The following is a 24066-nucleotide window of genomic DNA, read 5'->3' as shown; positions in this document are numbered from 1 at the left end:
GTGGGTGTGTGGAATGAGCTGCCGGAGGAGGTAGTTGAGGCTGGGACTATCCCAATGTTGAAGAAACAGTTAGACAGGTACATGGATAGGACAGGTTTGGGGGGATATGGGCCAAGTGCGGGCAGGTGGGACTAGTATAGCCGGGATGTTCGCCGATGTGGGCAAGTTGGGCCGAAGGGCCTGTTTCCACACTGTATCACTCTATGACTCTATGATTCTATCAGATACCTCATCCATAAACACAATCACGTCAAACTCAAGAACAATAGGCAGAGCAAAGCGGAAGATACAGAATGCAGAATTATAGCGTAGGGTGCAATGAAATTCTTTGTTGGTGTGATGTACCCTGAGGACACAGATACATTGTAATGATAAATACAACGATAAATACAATGGTAGGGCGGCACGGTGGCGCAGCGGTAGAGTTGCTGCCTCACGGCGCCAGAGACCCAAGTTCCATCCCGACTACGGCCACTGTCTGTACGGAGTTTGTACGTTCTCCCCGTGACCTTGTGGGTTTTCTCTGGGTGCTCCGGTTTCCTCCCACACTCCAAAGACGTGCAGTACACATTTGTAAGCTAATTGGCTTGGAAATATTGTAAATTGTCCCTGGAGTGTGTGTAGGATGGCGTTAGAGTGCGGGGATCGCTGGTCGGCGCGGACCCGGTGGGCCGAAAGGGCCTGTTTCCGCGCTGTACCTCTAAACTATACTAAAACTAAACATCATTGCCTGACCCAACACTGATCAATCCAGTTTTAAACCCAAAAAACGAACAGAGAGTTTCGAGTCATAAGTGGTGGAGATGAGTAACATTTACAGATTACTTATGTTGATGGACGATGGGTCACCAACTGGTTTTGTGGAAACCTGGTGCTTCTCTTTCTTATTTCCCCCCCTCCCCACATTTATTAATTGAGTTTAAGTTCTCCAGCCCTGGTCTGGAGTTCTCCACTCCAGTCTGAAGAAGGGTCTCGACTCGAAACGTCACCCATTCCTTCTCTCCCGAGATGCTGCCTGACCTGCTGAGTTACTCCACCATTTTGTGAATTAAGTTCACCAGTTGCTCTGTATGACTCAACCCTCTGACATTTAACTCTCTCTGCACACCATTCCAGTAAATTAACCACAAAGCCAATGGAAAATAGCGACTGAGAAATCTATTTGAGAAATAAGGAGAAACATATCTTCTTGTGATTAAGTCACAGAGTGTGGAGAAAAGTTTCACAAGGATGTAGCTGGGACAGGAAGTCACGAGTTATAAGGCGAGGCGAGATAGTTTAGTTTAGAGATACAGCTCGGAAACAGGCCCTTCGGCCCACCGAGTCCGCGCCGACCAGCAATTCCCACAGGCTAAAACTATCCTACACACACACACTAGGGACAATTTACGTTTATACCAAGCCAGTTAACCTGACCATCTTTGAAGTGTGGGAGGAAACTGAAGATCTCAGAGAAAACCCACACAGGTCACGGGGAGAACGTACAAACTCCGTACAGACAGCACCCGTAGTCAGGGTCGAACCCGGGTCTCTGGCGCTGTGAGTCAGCAACTCTACCTGCTGCTCTACAACTCTCCCGAACTGGAGAACAGATGTTCAAGGTGAGAGAGGAAGATTTAGTCTTTAGAGGTACAGTGTGGAAACAGGCCCTTCGGCCTACCGAGTCCGCGCCGACCAGCGATCCCCACATACACTAGCACTACCTTACACACTAGAGACAATTTTACAACTGACCAAAGCCAATTAACCTACAAACTTGTAAGAAAATAACTGCAGATGCTGGTACAAATCGAAGGTATTTATTCACAAAATGCTGGAGTAACTCAGCGGGTCAGGCAGCATCTCAGGAGAGAAGGAATGGGTGACGTTTCACCCATGGAGTGGAAACGTCGCCCATTCCTTCTCTCCTGAGATGCTACGTGACCTGCTGAGTTACTCCAGCATTTTGTGAACCTACAAACTTGTAAGCCTTTGGAGTGTGGGTGGAAACCGGAGCACCCGGAGAAAACCCATGCGGTCACTTGGAGAACGTACAAACTCCGCACGGGCAGCACCTCTTATCAGGATCAAACCCGTGTCTCTGGTGCTGTAAGGCAGCAACTCTACCGCTCCATCACTGTGTCGCACATAGGTTTAAATGGTGATGAAGGGCAAATTGTTCACATGGGTGATGGGAGATATATGGAACAAGCTGCCAGAGCAAGTGGTAGAGGCAGTTACAATTAGCACATCTAAAAGACATTCGGACATTTTACATGGATAGGAGAGATTTAGCGAGATATGGGCCAATTGCAGACAAATGGGACTAGCTTAGATCAGGCACCTTGGTTGGCGTGGCTGAGTTGTGCCAAAGGGCTGGTACCATTCTGCATGACTCTATGAATCTGTGAACCCACTTAGACTAGTTGGACTTCAGTTCTCTGAGCCCACGCCGAAAATCGACTATCCATTCACACTAGTTACATAGAAACATAGACAATAGGTGCAGGAGGAGGCCATTCGGCCCTTCGAGCCAACACCGCCATTCATTGTGATCATGGCTGATCATCCACAATCAGTAACCCGTGCCTGCCTTCTCCCCATATCCCTTGATTCCGCTAGCCCCTAGAGCTCTATCTAAGTCTCTGTTAAATCCATCCAGTGAATTGGCCTCCACTGCCCTCTGTGGCAGAGAATTCCACAAATTCACAACTCTCTGGGTGAAAAAGTGTTTTCTCACCATCTCAGTTTTAAATGGCCTCCCTTTTATTCTTAGTCTGTGTGTGGCCCCTAGTTCTGGACTCCCCCAACATTGGGAACATTTTTCCCTGCATCTAGCTTGTCCAGTCCTTTTATAATTTTAGACGTTTCTATAAGATTTCTACAAGTTCTATGTTCTCGTTCTTTCTCATTCACTCCCCTACACACAAGGGGGGCAACTTACAGAGGGGCCGATTAACCTACAAACCTGTACGTCTTTGGAGTGTGGGAGGAAACCGGAGCACCCGGAGAAAACCCACGCGGGTCACGGGGAGAACGTACAAACTCCGCCCACAGACTGCACCCAAGGTCATGATCGAACTCTGGTCTTTGGCACTGTGAAGCAACATTTTTGCCCACGTGCCACTGTGAAACAGTGATGAACCCACTATATCGCACTCTATTATAAGCAAACTCAATTATTATAAGCAAACGCAACGCTAGCATTTATTTCAAGAGGGCTTGTACACAAAAACAGGGATGTAATGCTGAGGCTCTACAAGGCGCTGGTCAGGCCACATTTGGAATATTGTGAGCAATTTTGGGCCCCATATCTGAGGAAGGATGTGCTGGCTCTGGAAAGGGTCCAGAGGAGGTTTACAAGAATGATCCCAGGAATGATCAGGATAACCTATCTTGAGCGTTTGTCGGCACTGGGCCTGTACTCGCTGGAGTTTAGAAGAATGAGGGGGGACAATAGACAATAGACAATAGGTGCAGGAGGAGGCCATTCGGCCCTTCGAGCCAGCACCGCCATTCAATGTGATCATGGCTGATCATTCTCAATCAGTACCCCGTTCCTGCCTTCTCCCCATACCCCCTGACTCCGCTATCCTTAAGAGCTCTATCTAGCTCTCTCTTGAATGCATTCAGAGAATTGGCCTCCACGGCCTTCTGAGGCAGAGAACTCCACAGATTCACGACTCTCTGACCTCATTTAAACATACAGAATAGTGAAAGGCCTGGATAGAGTGGATGTGGAGAGGATGTTTCCACTAGTGGGAGAGTCTGGGACTAGAGGTCACAGCCTTAGAATTAAAGGACATCCTTCTAGGAAGGAGATACGTATACATTTATTTAGTCAGAGGGTGGTGAATCTGTGGAATTCTTTGCCACAGAAGGCTGTGGAGGCCAAGTCAGTGGATATTTCTAAGGCAGAGATAGATAAATTCTTGTTTAGTACGGGTGTCAGGGGTTATGGGGAGAAGGCAGGAGAATGGGGTTGGGAGGGAGAGATAGATCAGCCATGGTTGAATAGCGGAGTACACTCGATGGGCCGAATGGCCTAATTCTCCTCCTATCAGAGGAGCCAGCGCTGCCGTCGCAGCTGCGGCTTGCCTGCAGTCCGTCTGTCTTTTGTGTTTTTTGTTGTTTTTGTCTGAATTGTAGTTTTAATATGATGTAGTGTTGTATGTTATGTTTTGGGGGGGGGGAACGGGAACTGTAACTGTAACATTCTCTCTCCAGAACGGAGACGCGACCTTTGTTTCTGTGTCGTGTCTCCGTTCCCGCTGCGGCCTACCACCGGCCATGCACCTGGGACCACCTGGGTCTCTGGTTTGCAGAGCCCGCGGTCCGGACTCACCACCTGTGGCGCTGGCCGCCTGCGAATGCTGCGGGAGCGGCTGCGACTCGTCTCCGGAGGCTCCGGCGCGGGCCGCGTGGACGTCGGAAGCCCGCAGGCCCCTGGATGGGGGCCGACATCGGGAGCTCCGGCAGCGGCAGAGGCAACGTGTTCGCCCGCCCCGAATCGCAGGGCTTGGGTCGGCCCGCTGCGGACCTTTCACCGTCCGGCGCGGCCTGAAATAGGCCGCGGGATTTTTTTTCACCGCCCAGCGGGGGCTTCAATATCGGGAGCCCCGACGTGGCAACTCCAACAGCCTGACCGCGGGACAAGACGGCAGGGAAGAGAAAAATACATTCTGGCCTTCCATCACAGTGAGGAGGGACTGGAGGAGACTCACTGTGATGGATGTTTCTTTTTGTTTGGTGTTAGTTGTGATTGTATGTGTTATTGCATTTTTATTGATTAATCTTATTGGTCTTATTGTTCAACTGTGGGTAATGTTTCATTTTACTACACATTTATGTGTATGTAACAAATAAACGACTATTGACTATTGATATTGATATTGATCAAGTGTGACATGACTTATTATGGAAAGATCAGGTCAGATGGCACAATCTTTACAGAGGAGTCAGGTATCAGTATCCCCTTAACTCTCAGCTCCTGTCAAAAAGAAAACCAAAAGAATGTATCAAGAAATATTATCTTTCTTCCCCTCCCCTCGAGGAGAAAGTCAATGGAAGTTTGCTGTAAAAATAACTTGTTTAATAAGTCATGAAGCCACACTCAGCAGTTTCCATGGTATAGAGTTTGATCAAGTTCCTTCATTCTGTGCTGCAAAGAAAGTACGCACTGATATAATTTTTCATGATGCATATAATGTCAAGAGTTAAAGGACTTTCCTTTAGGAAGGAGATGAGGAGAAATTTCTTTAGTCAGAGGGTGGTGAATCTGTGGAATTCATTGCCACAGAAGGCTGTGGAGGCAATAGACAATAGACAATAGGTGCAGGAGTAGGCCATTTGGCCCTTCAAGCCAGCACCGCCATTCAATGTGATCATGGCTGATCATTCTCAATCAGTACCCCGTTCCTGCTTTCTCCCCATACCCCCTGACTCCGCTATCCTTAAGAGCTCTATCTAGCTCTCTCTTGAATGTATTCAGAGAATTGGCCTCCACTGCCCTCTGAGGCAGAGAATTCCACAGATTCACAACTCTCTGACTAAAAATGTTTTTCCTCATCTCTGTTCTAAATGGCCTACCCCTTATTCTTAAACTGTGGCCCCTGGTTCTGGACTCCCCCAACATTGGGAACATGTTTCCTGCCTCTAACGTGTCCAACCCCTTAATAATCTTATACGTTTCGATAAGATCCCCTCTCATCCTTCTAAATTCCAGTGTATACAAACCTAGTCGCTCCAGTCTTTCAACATATGACAGTCCCGCCATTCCGGGAATTAACCTAATAAACCTACGCTGCACGCCCTCGATAGCAAGAATATCCTTCCTCAAATTTGGAGACCAAAACTGCACACAGACAGTGGATATTTTTAAGGCAGAGATTGATAGATTCTTGATTAGTCAGGGGTTATGTGGAGAAGGCAGGAGAATGGGGTTGAGAGGGAAAGATTGATCAGCCGTGATTGAATGGCGGAGTAGACTCAATGAGCTGATGGGCCAAATGGGCCAAATGGCCTAATTTGATGGGCCAAATGGCCTAATTCTGCTCCTATCACTTATGAATCTTTGAACTTATATTATCAGCAGTGCTGAACAACATGTCCAGAAAAACAACAATAAATACTTGATCTGAATCCTAATTTTTTTTCGCAATGTCGCGGCAACAGTCAGATTGTCATTTTTAAAGATCAATAAGTCTCCTAATTTGAGGAAGGACATCCTTGCTATTGAGGCAAGTGCAGCGTAGATTCACCAGGTTAATTAATCCCCAGGATGGAGGGACTGTCATATGAGTAAAGATTGGAAAGACTGGGCTTGTATTCACTGGAGTTTAGAAGGATGAGAGGGGATCTTATAGAAACGAATAAAAGTATAAAAGGGCTGGACAAGCTAGATGCAGGAAAAATGTTCCCAATGTTGGGGGAGTCCAGAACCAGGGGCCACAGTCTAGGAATAAAGGGGAGGCCATTTAAAACTGAGGTGGGAAAAAACTTTTTCACCCAGAGAGTTGTGAATTTGTGGAATTCTCTGCCACAGAAGGCAGTGGAGGCCAATTCACTGGATTAATTTAATAGAGAGTTAGATAGAGCTCTAGGGGCTAGTGGAATCAAGGGATATGGGGAGAAGGCAGGCACGGGTTACTGATTGTGGACGATCAGCCATGATCGCAATGAATGGCGGTGCTGGCTCAACGGGCCAAATGGCCTCCTCCTGCACCTATTTTCTATGTTTCTATGTCTAACATTCTTGTAAAGGCGCCATGGTGGCGCAGAGGTAGAGTTGCTGCCTTACAGCGAATGCAGCGCCGGAGACTCAGGTTCGATCCTCACTACGGGCGCCGTCTGTACGGAGTTTGTACGTTCTCCCCGTGACCTGCGTGGGTTTTCTCCGAGATCTTCGGTTTCCTCCCACACTCCAAAGACGTACAGGTTTGTAGGTTAATTGGCTGGGCAAATGTTAAAATTGTCCCTAGTGGGTGTAGGATAGTGTTAATGTGCGGGGATCGCTGGTCGGCGCGGACCCGGTGGGCCGAAGGGCCTGTTTCTGCGCTGTGTCTATAAATCTAAAAATCTAAATCCTCTCTGCACTTTTTCAAGCTTAATATCATTCTTCCTAGGGAGGGTGACCAAAGCTGAACTTTATACTCCAAGTGTGGCCTTAACAATATCTCGTTCAATTGTTACATACCATCTCAACTCAACCTGAAACGTCACCCATTCCTCCTCTCCAGAGATGCTGCCTGTCCCGCTGAGATACTCCAGCATTTTGTGTCTATCTTTGGTGTAAACCAGCATCTGGAGTTCCTTCCAGCACCTTCTACACTCAGTGCCCTGACTGATAAATGCTAATGTATCAAAAGCCTTCTTAACCACCCAGCTGTTAAAAATAATAAACGCAAATTGATTTCTTGTGTTGGGCTCCCAGCAGATGGTCTTGTTTCTGCCAAGGAACCCAAGTATGAATTTACCATCAGTCTGAAGAAAGATCTCGACCCGAAACATCACCCATTACTTCTCTCCATAGATGCTGCCTGTCCCGCTGAGTTACTCCAGCATTTTGTATCTACCTTTGGTGTAAACCAGCATCTGCAGTTCCTTTTGACATATGAATTTACTGAGAAATAAATGAATTTACTTTCTCAATTTTCCTTCTTGAAGTTGTAACTTTGGCCAACAGCTATTTCAAAGCTTCCGCTTTTTCTAAAAAAAAAAGCCCCTGGAAGGTTACTAAACTCTGAACGAAACTTAGATGGACACAGAGTGCTGGAGTAACTCAGCGGGTCAGGCAGCATCTCTGGAGAGAAGGAATGGGTGACGTTTCAGAGTGCTGGAGTAACTCAGTGGGTCAGGCTGCATCTCTGGAGAGAAGGAATGGGTGACATTTCGGGTCGAGACCCTTCTTCTGACAAGTCTCGACCCGAAACGTCACCCATTCCTTCTCTCCAGAGACGCTGCCTGTCCCGCTGAGTTACTCCAGCATTTTGTGTCTATCTCCGGTGTAAACCAGCATCTGCAGTTCCTTCCTGCACATTGAATCTGAATGAAACTTAGCAGATGTGTGGTGTGTTTGGCCAACACTTCTTCCTTCTGCTTGTAACCAGTTCACCCTTTTTCATCGTAGAACAGGGAAATTGTCCAAGGGTTGCTTTAGAAAGCTGGTGAACATTTTTGCTTAATGGTACATTCTGACTTCCTTCCTGTTGAAAGACCAAGCAAGGCACTTTCTTTCCATTTTCAAGTCACTTCTTCTGCTCGTCTTCAATGCAGAAGCAAATTGCAGAATATCGTAGAACTTATGAAACTTTCGAACCCAGTTTACTAATTGCAGTTTGCAAATCAGGTAATGAACTAAATTAAACCAGCAACTCCTCAGTATACACCGATCAGCCAAAACATTATGACCACTGACAGGCGAAGTGAATAACATTGATTATCTTGTTACAATGGCACCTGTCAAGGGGTGGGATATATTAGGCAGCAAGTGAACAGTCAGTTCTTGAAGTTAATGTGTTGGATGCAGGAGAAATGGGCAGGAGTAAAGACCTGAGCGACTTTGACAAGGGCCAAATTGTTATGGCCAGACGACTGGGTCAGAGCATCTCTGAAACGGCAAGGCTTGTGGGGTGATCCCGGTCAGCAGTGGTGAGTACCGACCGACAGTGGTCTGAGGAGGGACAAACCACAAACCGGCGACAGACAGGGTGTTGGGCGCCCAAGGCTCATCGATGCGCGAGGGCAACGAAGGTTATCCCGTCTGGTCCGAACCGACAGAAGGTCGACTGTGGCACAAGTCACAGAAAATGTTAATGGTGGTCACGGGAGGAATGTGTCACAATACACAGTGCATCGCACCCTGCTGTGTATGGGGCTGCACACGGAGGACCAACAGCATATTAGGCAGGTGGGCTTAATGTTTTGGCTCATCAGGTCATAATGTTCTGGCTGATCGGTGTATATATCTGTTCTATCTGTAACAGATATTTGTTCTATATCTCTCTACATCACCGTCTATACCTCTAGTTTCCCTTTCCCCGGACTCTCAGTCTGAAGAAGGGTCTCGACCCGAGACGTCACCCATTCCTTCCCTCCAGAGATTCTGCCTGACCCGTTGAGTTACTCCAGCATTTTGTGTCTACCCATGACTTTTCTCCAGAGATGCTGCTTGACCCAGTAAGTTTCTCCAGATTGGGAGAAGGTGCAGTGCATATTAAACAAGATGCTGCCATCAACCGGGGCACCTTGTGTCCAAGCACAAGCAACTGCAGATGCCGGCATCTTGAGCAAATCGCAAAGTGCTGGAGGAACTCAGCGGGTCAGGCAGCATCTGCGGAGGGAATGGATGGTTGACCTTTTGGGTCGGGACTCTTCTTCGGACACAGCAGGGTCTGAAGAAGGGCTCCGATCTAAGATGTCCTCTGCCCATTCCTTCCACGATAGTGGAGTACAAGAGGCTTTTAGAAAGGCAGGGAAGAGAGGGATATGGATCATGTGCTGGTAGACAATAGACAATAGGCAATAGGTGCAGGAGGAGGCCATTCGTCCCTTCGAGCCGGCACCACCATTCAATGTGATCATGGCTGATTATTCTCAATCAGTACCCTGTTCCTGCCTTCTCCCCATACCCCCTGACTCCGCTATCCTTAAGAGCTCTATCTAGCTCTCTCTTGAATGCATTCAGAGACTTGGCCTCCACTGCCTTCTGAGGCAGAGAATTCCACAGATTTACAACTCTCTGAGTGAAAAGGTTTTTCCTCATCTCCGTTCTAAATGGCCTACCCCTGTATTCTTAAACTGTGGCCCCTGGTTCTGGACTCCCCCCAACATTGGGAACATGTTTCATGCCTCTAACGTGTCCAACCCCTTAATAATCTTATATGTTTCGATAAGATCCGCTCTCATCCGTCTAAATTCCAGTGTATACAAGCCTAGTCGCTCCAGTCTTTCAACATACGACAGTCCCGCCATTCCGGGAATTAACCTACGCTGCACGCCCTCAATAGCAAGAATATCCTTCCTCAAATTTGGAGACCAAAACTGCACACAGTACTCTAGGTGCGGTCTCACTAGGGCCCTGTACAACTGCAGAATGACCTCTTTGCTCCTATGCTCAACTCCTCTTGTTATGAAGGCCAACATTCCATTGGCTTTCTTCACTGCCTGCTGTACCTGCATGCTTCCTTTCAGTGACTAATGCACTAGGACACCCAGATCTCGTTGTACGTCCCCTTTTCCTAACTTGACACCATTCAATGGGATCGGTTTAGCTTGGCCATACATTGGGCACAAACAGTGTGGGCCGAAGGACCCTTTGCTGTGCAGTATTGTTCTTTGTTCTGTGTGCTGTGATCTATGTTCACTTTGTGTTGTGCTGGGTCCGAATACTTCTTTAATGTCCACACCAGAATGACTGAAGATAATGTGGAGAAAATGCAACGGAGGAAACCGCTAAGTTTTGAACCTTTTGAAACTCGAACATGTGAGATGGCAACTTCCTGAGTGACCTTCCTGTGACTGTTTGTGCAGAACGCTTGTGATGGTGGGCGTACATTCTCTGCCGGAACCTCAATTGTCCCAGTTTAGTTGAGTTTAGTTTATTGTCGCGTGTAACGAGGTGCAATGAAAAGCTTTTGTTGCACGCTAACCAGTCAGCGGAAAGACAATACGCGATTACAATCTAGCGCTTCCACGGTGGACAGAAACAAGATAGAGCAAATAACATTTAGTGCAAGATGAGGTGCAGTAAAGTCGGAAGAAATGTCGCTGTTGGAGCAGAGGTTTTAAAGAGTGGGGCGATTGTAATAATTTAGTGCAGATCCACTTCTGGGACCATCAGGCAGAGAGTGGCCCCATCCTGAGGGCCACATCCTGAACTGGAAAGGTTCCCGACCCGAAACTTCACCTATCCTTCACACAAAGCAACAAGCATGCACAAGACCTCTCTGTCCTGGTCCTCCTCCATTGTCAGAGTGAGGCCCAGTGCAAATTGGAGGAACAGCACCTCATATTTCACTTGGGCAGTTTACACCCCAGCGGTATGAACACTGACTTCTCTAACTTCAAGTACCCCTTGCTTTCCATCTCTCTCCATCCCCTCCCCCTTCCCTGTTCTTCGATCAGTCTGACTGTCACCGACGACATTTTATCTCCGTTTGCTTCGTTTAGATTTTTAGGGATACAGCTGTGAAACAGGCCCTTCGGCCCACCGGGTCCGCGCCGCCCAGGGATCCCTGCACACTAACACTATCCTACACCCGCTAGGGACAATTGTTTTGAAACATTTGCTCAGTCAATTAACCTACAAACCTGTACGTCTTTGGAGTGTGTGAGGAAACCGAAGATCTCGGAGGAAAACCCACGCAGGTCACGGGGAGAACGTACAAACTCCGTACAGACGGCACCCGTAGTCAGGATCGAACCTGAGTCTCCGGCGCTGCATTCGCTGTAAGGCAGCAACTCTACCGCTGCACCACCGTGCCGCCCATGTTACCTTCTCCCAGCTTACAATAATCTATTCTACATTTTCCTTGATCTCCATCCCCCTTGTCCTGTTTTCACACCTTACATTTCCTTATCTCTGTATCTCCCTCTCCTCTGAAACTCAGTATGAACAAGGGTAAATGTCACCCATTCCTTCTCTCCAGAGATGCTGCCTGTCCCGCTGAGTTACTCCAGCATTTTGTGTCTATCTTCGGTTTAAACCAGCACCTGCAGTTCCTTCCTACACAAGCATGTACAAGTTCAGTTTTTCTTTTTCTTGGAGAGACAGGGAATTGGATATTCATCATAAATGGCAATTTCCACATCGTCTAACCTGAGGGCAATTGCCTACAAAACGTTACGAGGTTGGTCAAACTTAAGTTAGAGAATTGAGAGACAGAATTACTCGTGTGATTGGTCTGGGGTAGGGGTGACCTGTACAAAAGGGACAGGTTCCACCTTAACAGCAGGGGGACCAACGTTCTGGCGGGCAGGTTTGTTAGTGCTACACGTGTGGCTTTAAACTAAATAGTGGGGGGGAGGGGTTGACAAATTGGGAGTTAAAGGGGAAGCGAATACAGGAAAAATTGCAAATGACTCCCGAATTAATGGGAAGGAAGGTTTGAGAAGGGATAAGAGAGTAAGGTCAGGGCCAATAGTGACCGGTGTGAGAGGGGAGGTGAATACCGAAGTTAAAGTGTTGTATTTGAATGCGCGAAGTATAAAAAATAAAGTGGATGAGCTTGAGGCTCAGTTAGACATGGGCAAGTATGATGTTGTGGGAATCACTGAGACATGGCTGCAAGAGGACCAGGGCTGGGAGCTGAATATTCAGGGGTACACAACGTATAGAAAAGACAGACAGGTGGGCAGAGGGGGTGGGGTTGCTCTGATGGTAAGGAATGATATTCAGTCCCTTGCAAAGGGTGACATAGAATCAGGAGATGTTGAATCAGTATGGACAGAACTGAGGAATTGTAAGGGTTAAAAAGACCCTAATGGGAGTTATCTACAGGCCCCCAAACAGTAGCCTCGACACAGGGTGCAAGTTGAATCAAGAGTTAAAATTGGCATGTCGCAAAGGTAATGCTACAGTGATTATGGGAGATTTCAACATGCAGGTAGACTGGGAAAATCAGTTGGTAATGGACCCCAGGAAAGAGAGTTTGTGGAATGCCTCCGAGATGGATTCTTAGTGCAGTTTGTACTGGAGCCTACCAGGGAGAAGGCAATTCTGAATTTAGCCAATAGACAATAGACAATAGGTGCAGGAGTAGGCCATTCGGCCCTTCGAGCCAGCACCGCCGTTCAATGTGATCATGGCTGATCATTCTCAATCAGTACCCCGTTCCTGCCTTCTCCCCATACCCCCTGACTCCGCTATCCTTAAGAGCTCTATTTAGCTCTCTCTTGAATGCATTTAGAGAATTGACCTCCACTGCCTTCTGAGGCAGAGAATTTAGTGTTGTGTAATGAACCAGATTTGATAAGGGAACTCAAGGTAAAAGAGCCATTAGGAGGTAGTGATCATAATATGATAAGTTTTAATCTACAATTTGAGAGAGAGAAGGGAAAATCGGAAGTGTTAGTATTACAGTTGAACAAAGGGGGACTATGGAGGCATGAGGGAGGAGCTGGCCAGAGTTGACTGGAAAGAGACCCTAGCAGGGAAGATGGTGGGACAACCATGGTGGGTATTTCTGGGAATAATACAGAAGGTGCAGAATCAGTTCATTCCAAAGAGGAGGGAAGATTCTAAGGGGAGTAAGAGGCGACCGTGGCTGACAAAGGAAGTCAAGGACAGTAGAAAAATAAAAGAGAAGAAATATAACATAGCAAAGATGAGCGGGAAGCCAGAGGATTGGGACTTTTTTAAAGAGCATCAGAAGATAACTAAAAAGGCGACCTTGGCTCCTGTGGCTGGCAGTGGGTCTTCCTTGTCGGGGCGATCAAGGTCCTACATCAGGGGGGGAATCTCGCACCGGGCGATCTACCCCGGGTTGGGGCTTGTCGAACGTCATGCGGCTTTGGAGCTTCCCAACATCAGTCTCAACCCGAGACTGCCAGCTCCTTGATGTTAAAGTAAAGCACATGCTCTCTACTGTACCTGTGTAGAAGTTCGAGAGAGTATTTGTTGACTCTCCTCAATCTTCTAAGCTAGTAGAGGTGTTGATGGGATTTCTTTATGATCACTGTACTGGGTACAGAAAAGACCTGCAGAGATTTGTAGGCCAACAGTCAGACGTTGCAATAGATTCACTGAAACCTAAGATAAAACAAAATGTTATGTTAAAGGTTCCAACACATGAGCGTATTGGAAGGTCACAATGAGGCAACATTGCTTCCTAAAGGCCCTGTCCCACTTTAGGTGATGTTAAGGCGACTGCCAGTGTCTAGGCTGTCGCCGACAGTTCGCCGTGTGTCGCGGCGTGATCGTGAGGAGTCTTCCAAGAATCGTAGCGGATCTCAGCGCGTCGATGAGAAATCATCCGGAGTGAAATCTCTCGGCGACAGCTGGCTTGTCGCCAGGTATCGTTGCTTATTGCGGGCGCTGTCTCATGCTGTCCCCAGGTTTGCCAGGTTCTCTTAGATGCATTTAGAAGCACGTAATATTAAAATAAGTAAAGTCACTAGGTTAATTCCCGGAATGGCGGGACTGTCGTATGTTGAAAGGCTGGAGCAATTAGGCTTGTATACACTGGAATTTAGAAGGATGAGGGGGGATCTTATTGAAACATATAAGATAATTAGGGGGTTGGACACATTAGAGGCAGGAAACATGTTCCCAATGTTGGGGGAGTCCAGAACAAGGGGACACAGTTTAAGAATAAGGGGTAGGCCATTTAGAACGGAGATGAGGAAGAACCTTTTCACTCAGAGAGTTGTAAATCTATTGTCTATTTCAAAATACCATAAAATGCTTGTGTTTAACCAATTTATTTACCGTCAGGACATTTGACAGGTAGATTCGAGGCGACAGTTTGACGGTCAGGTAAGCGTGGGAATTTCGCGATGTTTATGGCCATCAGCGATTACATTTAAAGTAGGCTCCAAACCCAGATATGCAACCCAGAAACCAGATATGCATTTCCTGTACATTTTCAAAGAATGCCCACACACTTTTCACAAAAATCCACTTAACCGCTTTTTAATTTTTTTTTTTTAATACAGCTATTAGTAAACTGGAAGTCAATCCAGTTCATGCCTTGTTACAGTGAAGCTTGTATTTTAAGTAACTCATACAAGATGTTGTAGTTCAAAACTCTCAAGCACTTACCGACTTGTCAGTGATTTCAGCGACAATCAGGATGCCGGAGAAGCATTGACAGCGTGGGAATTTTCGCGATGTTTCCGAAGACAGTGTAATGTCGACCTGACTCGGCATTGTCGTGGTCATTGTCGTGGTCATTGTCGTGGTCATTGTCGTTGTCATTGTCGTGGTCATTGTCGTGGTCATTGTCGTGGTCATTGTCGTGGTCATTGTCGTGGTCATTGTCGTGGTCATTGTCGTCGGGTAAAAGAAAAGTTCGGCGATCTGCTACGACTTTGACAGTCGCCGGCAGTCGCCTTAAAAAAATCTCCTAAAGTGGGACAGGCCCTTTAATGTTGGATATTTCCTTTCCATTGCAGGGGACCGTACTTAATTCGTGGAAGGCTGTTTGGGCTGTTCTTTTGGAAGACGGCATCGAATTTTACAGGAGAAAATCTGACGGAAGTCCAAAAGGAGTGCTTCCCTTGAAGGGGAGTTCAGTTGTATCCCCCTGTGTGGATTACAGCAAGAGGGCGGTACGTAAGTCCGACTGTTCGTGACGATTCTGTGCTTATTTGAGGTGTGAGGTACGATGGAACCAGTGTTAGTGTGCGGGGATCGTTGGTCAGGGCGGACTCGATGGGCCGGAGGGCCTTTTTCCGCGCTGTATCTCTAAACTAAACTAAACTAAGCTAAACTAACCGAAACTAGACCAACCCAAACTAAACTAAACTAAACTAAGCCATCATTGGAATATAGAAGGATGAGAGGGGATCTTATTGAAACATATAAAATTCAAAGGATTGGACAGGCTAGATGATGCAGGAAAAATGTTCCCCATGTTGGGGGGAGTCCAGAACCAGGGGTCACACAGTTTAAGAATAACAGGTCGGCCATTTAGGATTGAGACGAGGAAAAACGTTTTCACCCAGAGAGTTGTGAATCTGTGGAATTCTCTACCACAGAAGGCAGTGGAGGCCAATTCACTGGATGTTTTCAAAGGAAAGTTAGATTTAGCTCTTAGGGCTAACGGAATCAAGGGATCGTGGGGGAAAAGCAGGAACGGGGTACTCATTTTAGATGATCAGCCATGATCACATTGAATGTCGGTCCTGGCTCGAAGGGCAGAATGGCCTCCTCCTGCACCTTTTTTTCTATGTTTCTATCCATGTTCTCCAGAGATGCTGCCTGACTTGCTAGGGTTAATTCCCGGAATGGCGGGACTATCATATGTTGAAAGACTGGAGCGACTAGGCTTGTTTACACTGGAATTTAGAAGGATGAGAGGAGATCTTATCGAAATGTATAAGATTATTAAGGGGTTGGACACGTTAGAGGCAGGAAACATGTTCCCAATGTTGGGGGAGTCCAGAACAAGGGGCCGCAGTTTAAGAATAAGGGGTAGGCCATTTAGAACTGAGATGAGGAAAAACTTCATCAGTCAGAGAGTTGTAAATCTGTGGAATTCTCTGCATCAGAAGGCAGTGGAGGCCAATTCTCTGAATGCATTCAAGAGAGAGCTGGATAGAGCTCTTAAGGATAGCGGAGTCAGGGGGTATGGGGAGAAGGCAGGAACGGGGTACTGATTGAGAATGATCAGCCATGATCACATTGAATGGCGGTCCTGGCTCGAAGGGCAGAATGGCCTACTCCTGCATCTATTTTTCTATGTTTCTGTCCAGGTTCTCCAGAGATGCTGCCTGACTTGCTAGTTTACTCCATCTTCTCACTACCTTCTGCTAGTTTACTCCGGCACTTTGTGCCACAAGCAAGAATCTAGCTTCCGCAGTTCCTGGTGTTCTTTTAGCTTTAGGATAGGTGTTGAAATTCTGGCCCATCTGTTGCTGTGAGAAACCAGAGGGCAGTGTTTCACATCACCAATGTGCTGACAGTTGCTTCCAAGTTGGATGTCACGGAAACTGTAAACAGGAAGATGATTAAACTGCCACTATCTTCCTCAGCCACTAACTCCATGGCAACTGGTTTGAGACCGAATTAGATGGTTTGAAAACCTGGTTTCCAACACTGCAAAGGCCTTACACACACACACACACATACATCATTGGGCTTGTACTCGCTGGAATTTAGAAGATTGAGGGGGGATCTTATAGAAACTTCCAAAATTCTTAAGGGGTTGGACAGGCTAGATGCGGGAAGATTGTTGCCGATGTTGGGGAAGTCCAGAACAAGGGGTCACAGTTTAAGGATAAGGGGGAAGTCTTTTAGGACCGAGATGAGCAAGTTTTTTTTCACACAGAGAGTGGTGAATCTGTGGAATTCTCTGCCACAGAAGGTAGTTGAGGCCAGTTCATTGGCTATATTTAATAGACAATAGACAATAGACAATAGGTGCAGGAGTAGGCCATTCAGCCCTTCGAGCCAGCACCGCCATTCAATGCGATCATGGCTGATCACTCTCAATCAGTACCCCGTTCCTGCCTTCTCCCCATACCCCCTCACTCCGCTATCCTTAAGAGCTCTATCCAGCTCTCTCTTGAAAGCATCCAACGAACTGGCCTCCACTGCCTTCTGAGGCAGAGAATTCCACACCTTCACCACTCTCTGACTGAAAAAGTTCTTCCTCATCTCCGTTCTAAATGGCCCACCCCTTATTCTTAAACTGTGGCCCCTTGTTCTGGACTCCCTCAACATTGGGAACATGTTTCCTGCCTCTAATGTGTCCAATCCCCTAATTATCTTATATGTTTCAATAATAAGAGGGAGTTAGATGTGGCCCTTGTGGCTAAAGGGATCAGGGGGTATGGAGAGAAGGCAGGTACGGGATACTGAGTTGGATGATCAGCCATGATCATATTGAATGGCGGTGCAGGCTCGAAGGGCCGAATGGCCTACTCCTGCATCTATTTTCTATGTTTCCATGTTTCTATTAGTAAGACAGAGCAGAAATACTGCTCTTGCCAGAAATCTAAAATTGAGCTGAAAATAGTTTAGTTTAGTTCAGTTTAGTTTAGAGATATAGCGTGGAAACAGGCTGTTCTTATGTTCTTGGAGCAGAATTAGGCCATTCGGCCCATCAAGTCCACTCCGCCATTCAATCACGGCTGATCTATCTCTCCCTCCTAACCCCATTCTCCTGCCTTCTCCCCGTAACCCCTGACACCCGCACTAATCGAGAATCTGTCAATCTCCGCCTTAAAAATATCCATCGACTTGGCCTCCACAGCCGTCTGTGGCAAAGAACTCCACAGGTTCACCACTGGTGAATGGCTGTCTGAGGCCAACCAGTGATCACCTGTGCACGCTCTATCCTGTTCACTAGGAACAATTTACAGAAGCCAATTAACCTACAAACCTGTGCATCTTTGGGATGTGGGAGGAAACCGGAGCACCCGGAGAAAACCCACGAGGTCACGGGGAGAACGTACAAATTCGGTACAGACAGCACCCGTAATACATTCGCCATTTCTTCTGACCCCAGCTATAAAATCCCTCCTTGATCTTATATCGGAGTAGGAAATCATTTGTGCTATTACACATTACTGCCTCTTTGAAAAAGATGCCAGTTTGGTTTTCAGGATTTTTTTTTAGATTTAGAGATTCAGCGCAGAAACAGGCCCTTCGGCCCACCGGGTCCGCGCCGCCCAGCGATCCCCGCACACTAACACTATCCTACACCCACTAGGGACACTTTTTACATTTACCAAGCCAATTAACCTACAAACCTGCACGTCTTTGGACTGTGGGAGGAAACCGAAGATCTCGGAGAAAACCCACGCAGGTCACGGGGAGAACGTACAAACTCCGTACAGACGGCGCCCGTAGTCAGGATCGAACCTGGGTCTCCGGCGCTGCATTCGCTGTAAGGCAGCAACTCTACCGCTGCGCCACCGATTATGCCGGTAGATCCGATATAGATTTTACATTCGAAGCCAGGAGATGATATTGTAAATAACATTGCACTCAGGACTTCAGCTCAATATTTAGAGGTGTTGCAAATTAGAACAAATGAAGTATTAAATGAAGTCTGAAGAAGGGTCTCGACCCGAAACGTCACCCATTCCTTCTCTCCAGAGATGCTGCCTGACCTGCTGAGTTACTCCAGCTTTTTGTGACTATCTTCGGTTTAAACCAGCATCTGCAGTTCCTTCTTACACGAATGAAGTATTAAGACTTGTTCAACCATTGCATTTACTGATCGGTTAAAAACACAGCACGGAAACAGGCCCTTCGGCCCACTGAGTCCATCGATCACCCGTTCACACCAGTTCCGTGTTATCCCACTTTTCCATCCACTCCCGACACACCAGGGGGCAATTTACAGAGGAGCCGATTAACCACAAACCTGCACGTCTTTGTGATGTGGGAGGAAACCGGAGCACCCGGAGGAAACCCACGCAGGTCACGGGGAGAACGTGCAAACTCCACACACGGACAGCTCCCGAGGTCAGGATGGAACCCGGGTCTCTGGCGCTGTGAGTCAGCAGCTCTACCCGCTGCGCCACCGTGCCACCGTGCCACCTCAAATTGCACTGAATTGCAACGAATATCTCGTACCGACAGACCCCAAGCGGTCTAATCGATCTGATGTGTATTCTGACACATTGAACTGGCGATGCTGGAATGAATCGTGAGCAAAGCACGACTCACCATCTAAACACAAAGTGCTGGAGGAACTCAGGGGATCAGGCAGCATCTGTGGATGGAATAGAAACATAGAAACATAGAAAATAGGTGCAGGAGTAGGCCATTCGGCCCTTCGAGCCTGCACCGCCATTCAATATGATCATGGCTGATCATCCAGCTCAGTAACCTGTACCTGCCTTCTCTCCATACCCCCTGATCCCTTTAGCCACAAGGGCCACATCTAACTCCCTCTTAGCCAATGAACTGGCCTCAACTACCTTCTGTGGCAGAGAATTCCACAGACTCACCACTCTCTGTGTGAAGAAATGTTTTCTCATCTCGGTCCTAAAAGACTTCCCCCTTATCCTTAAGCTGTGACCCCTGGTTCTGGACTTCCCCAACATCGGGAACAATCTTCCCGCATCTAGCCTCTCCAACCCCTTAAGAATTTTATATGTTTCAATAAGATCCTCCCTCAGTCTTCTAAATTCCAGCGAGTATAAGCCTAGTCTATCCGGTCTTTCTTCATATGAAAGTCCTGCCATCCCAGGGATCAATCTGGTGAACCTTCTCTGTACTCCCTCTAAGGCTAGAATGTCTTTCCTCAGATTAGGAGACCAAAACTGCACACAATACTCCAGGTGCGGTCTCACCAAGGCCCTGTACAACTGCAGCAGAACCTCCCTGCTCCTAAACTCAAATCCTCTTGCTATGAATGCTAACATACCATTCGCTTTCTTCACTGCCTGCTGCACCTGCACGCTTGCTTTCAATGACTGGTGCACCATGACACCCAGATCACGTTGCATCTCCCCTTTTCCTAATTGGCCACCATTCAGGTAATACTCTGCTTTCCTGTTCTTGCTGCCAAAGTGGATAACCTCACATTTATGGAGAGACAATATTTTGGGTCAGGTCTGAAGAGGTGTCCTGACCTGAAGCATTGTCTGCGCATTCCCTCCCTCCACAGATGCTGCCTGACCCACTGAGTTCCTTCAGCACTTTGTGTTTAGATGGTGAGCATTCTCCTGTTTCAGCTCCATCTCTCTTTTTCTCCCACGCCTCTGATCGCCCATTGAAAGCATCTGACCTACATTTTTAATCGTTTTTTTACTTAAAAGGTCAATTTACAATAAGTCGAAACGCTTTCACTTTCCTGAAGTGAGTTTAATGTGTGGAAATCAACAAAAATACCAGAATCTTTGACTGAAACCAAAAGCGATAGAAATTACAACACACTGTGGAGGAATAAATTAGGTTTCAAGTTTTTGTAAAAGTCAGAATTAAAATCAGACGGAAGTTCAAGTGGAATGGGTCAGAGTGAAACTGAAATGAAATGTATTTAGAAACATAGAAACATAGCAAAATAGGTGTAGGAGGAGGCCATTCGGCCCTTCGAGCCAGCACCGCCATTCATTGTGATCATGGCTGATCGTCCCCAATCAATACCCCGTGCCTGCCTTCTCCCTATATCCCTTGATTCCATTAGCCCCTAGATCTCTATCTAACTCTCTTTTAAATCCATCCTGTGATTTGGCCTCCACTGCCCTCTGTGGCAGAGAATTCCACAAATTCACAACTCTCTGGGTGAAAAGGTTTTTTCTCACCTCAGTTTTAAATGGCCTCCCCTTTATTCTAAGACTGTGTGGCCCCTGGTTCTGGACTCCCCCAACATTGGGAACATTTTTCCTGCATCTAGCTTGTCCAGTCTTTTTATAATTTTATATGTTTCTATAAGATCCCCTCTCATCCTTCAAAACTCCAGTGAATACAAGCCCAGTCTTTACAATCTTTCCTCATATGTCAGTCCGGCCATCCCAGGGATCAATCTCGTGAACCTACGCTGCACTGCCTCAATAGCAAGGATGTCCTTCCTCAAATTAGGAGACCAAAAATGTAAGTAACTGTCAGTAAGTACAGTAAGTTAGTTCCTCCTTAATTGCACGAGGAGAAAGTTAACTGACTTTCGTAATGTATCTGTGAATGAGTTTCGTTTGGTTTAATTTAGTTTGGGTCTACAGTATGGAAACAGGCCTTTCGGCCCACCGAATCCGTGCCGACCAGCGATCGCCCGTTCACACCAGTTCTGCCCTGCACACCAGGGACAATTTTACAGAAGCCAATTATCCAACAAACCCCAGGCAGACACAAAATGCTGGAGTAACTCAGCGGGTCAGGCAGCATCTATGGAGAGAAGGAATGGGTGACGTTTCGGGTCGAGACCCTTCTTCAGATGCAGCAAACAGACAGAACCAACAAACCCACAACGTCTTTGGAGTGTGGGAGGAAACCGGACACCCGGAGAAATACCAAGCGGTCACAGGGAGAATGTACAAACTCCGTCCAGACGGCTCCGGCAGTCAGAACTGAACCCGAGTCTCTGATGCTGTAAGCGCTGTAAAGCAGCAACTCTACCGCTGCGCCACCGTGCCTAGATGGTCAATCATGTTGACAATAGACAATAGACAATAGGTGCAGGAGGAGGCCATTCGGCCCTTCGAGCAAGCACCGCCATTCAATGTGGTCATGGCTGATCATTCTCAATCAGTATCCCGTTCCTGCCTTCTCCCCATATCCCCTGACTCCGCTATCCTTAAGAGCTCTATCTAACTCTCTCTTGAATGCATTCAGAGAATTGGCCTCCACTGCCTTCTAAGGCAGAGAATTCCACAGATTCACAACTCTCTGACTGTTGGTTCTTAGTTGGTCCTTCGATTAGTCTCGCCCTCTTCTTTGCCCACGTTTGTGTGCGTCGAGCTCATTAAATCTCCCCTTGAATAGACAATAGACAATAGACAATAGACAATAGGTGCAGGAGGAGGCCATTCAGCCCTTCGAGCCAGCACCGCCATTCAATGCGATCATGGCTGATCACTCTCAATCAGTACCCCGTTCCTGCCTTCTCCCCATACCCCCTCACTCCGCTATCCTTAAGAGCTCTATCCAGCTCTCTCTTGAAAGCATCCAACGAACTGGCCTCCACTGCCTTCTGAGGCAGAGAATTCCACACCTTCACCACTCTCTGACTGAAAAAGTTCTTCCTCATCTCCGTTCTAAATGGCCTACCCCTTATTCTTAAACTGTGGCCCCTTGTTCTGGACTCCCCCAACATTGGGAACATGTTTCCTGCCTCTAATGTGTCCAATCCCCTAATTATCTTATATGTTTCAATAAGATCCCCCCTCATCCTTCTAAATTCCAGTGTTTACAAGCCCAATCGCTCCAGCCTTTCAACATACGACAGTCCCGCCATTCCGGGAATTAACCTAGTGAACCTACGCTGCACGCCCTCCATAGCAAGAATATCCTTCCTCAAATTTGGAGACCAAAACTGCACACAGTACTCCAGTGCGGTCTCACCAGGACCCGGTACAACTGTAGAAGGACCTCTTTGCTCCTATACTCAACTCCTCTTGTTACGAAGGCCAATCTGCTGCACTAAGACATTCCTCGTGGTAGAAGTTCACCGGCATGGAAATCTATGCCAATGATGTTTTCAATGCATTTCAATCTTCGCAAGGTAGCCACAAAGTGCTGGAGTAACTCAGCGGGGTCGGTCAGGCAGCATCTCGGGAGAGAAGGGATGGGTGGCGTTTCGGGTCAAGACCCCTTCTGCATATTAATCTTTGCACGCATCGTATTAAGATAGAGTAACGCTGCTGTTATTGTTAGTTTGTTTTCAAGTTTCGTACGGAAAAGAATCAGGAGCATTACCTGCAAGCGTCACACCTCGAAGAGCGGGATGCCTGGGTAAAAGACATGAAGAGAGCCGTCCAGTTCATCGAAAGCGGACAGAGGTTTGCCCGGAAGTCCACCAGGAAGTCCATCAAGTTGCCCAATGATATCAATTTGGGGTAAGAACCTCCATCGATCCGTTTAATCCATCACTCTGTCTCCCGGTTGGGTAGATGTGCACCTGGTTTAGCTCTGTGAGACAGCACTGATTTAGTTTAATTAGAGGTTGGAGACATGGAAACATACAAAACTGGAGCAGGAGTGGGCCATTCGGCACTTAGAGCCAATACCGCCATTCAATATGGTCATGGCCGATCATCCAGAATCAGTACCCCGTTCCTGCTTTCTCCCCATATCCCTTGATTCTTGATTACACCCAGTGAATTGGCCTCCACTGCCTTAGACAATAGACAATAGGTGCAGGAGGAGGCCATTCGGCCCTTCGAGCCAGCACCGCCATTCAATGTGATCATGGCTGATCATCCACAATCAGTATTCCCTCCATTTTGCTGCCAATGGATTTTGCTGCCATTTAAAAAATGTAGCAATTACCTTCACTAAACGTGTGAAGAAATGGTCTCGACCCGAAACGTCACCCATTCCTTCTCTCCAGAGATGCTGTCTGTCCTGCTGAGTTACTCCAGCATTTTGGGTCTGCCTTCGATTTAAACCAGCACCTGCAGTTCCTTCTTACACTTGTAATCTGATAAACCTTGTTCTCCTTCCACCTAGTGCGTTATACCACTCCATGAAGGATCCTGAGACGGGAGTCAAGGAGCACAAGTTACATAAAGATAAGAAGATCTTCAATCACTGTTTCGCAGGTAAATATAGAGTCATAGAGTGATACAGTGTGGAAACAGGCCCTTCTGCCCAACTCACCCACACCGGCCAACAATGTCCCAGCTACCCTAGTCCCACCTGCCTGCGTTTGGTCCATAACCCTCCACACCTGTCCTATCCATGTACCTAAACGCAAAATGCTGGAGTAACTCAGCGGGTCAGGCAGCATCTCTGGAGAGAAGGAATGGGTG

General features: G+C 47.2%; 1 protein-coding gene across 1 annotated transcript in view; it reads left to right on the top strand.

The window, feature by feature from the left end:
- Window positions 1–24066, top strand: part of plek (pleckstrin) — a 44278-nt gene that overhangs the window by 5508 nt on the left and 14704 nt on the right. Inside the window, exons 2-4 of the mRNA XM_078405666.1 lie at window positions 15094–15249; window positions 22970–23151; window positions 23765–23856. Coding sequence (XP_078261792.1) covers window positions 15094–15249; window positions 22970–23151; window positions 23765–23856 — 430 coding nt within the window. The remainder of the gene's footprint in view (window positions 1–15093; window positions 15250–22969; window positions 23152–23764; window positions 23857–24066) is intronic.

Source organism: Rhinoraja longicauda, chromosome 9 (assembly GCF_053455715.1).
Source record: "Rhinoraja longicauda isolate Sanriku21f chromosome 9, sRhiLon1.1, whole genome shotgun sequence".
NCBI classification, from domain to species: Eukaryota; Metazoa; Chordata; class Chondrichthyes; order Rajiformes; family Arhynchobatidae; genus Rhinoraja; species Rhinoraja longicauda.
This window is presented reverse-complemented; position numbering and strand designations above follow the sequence as displayed.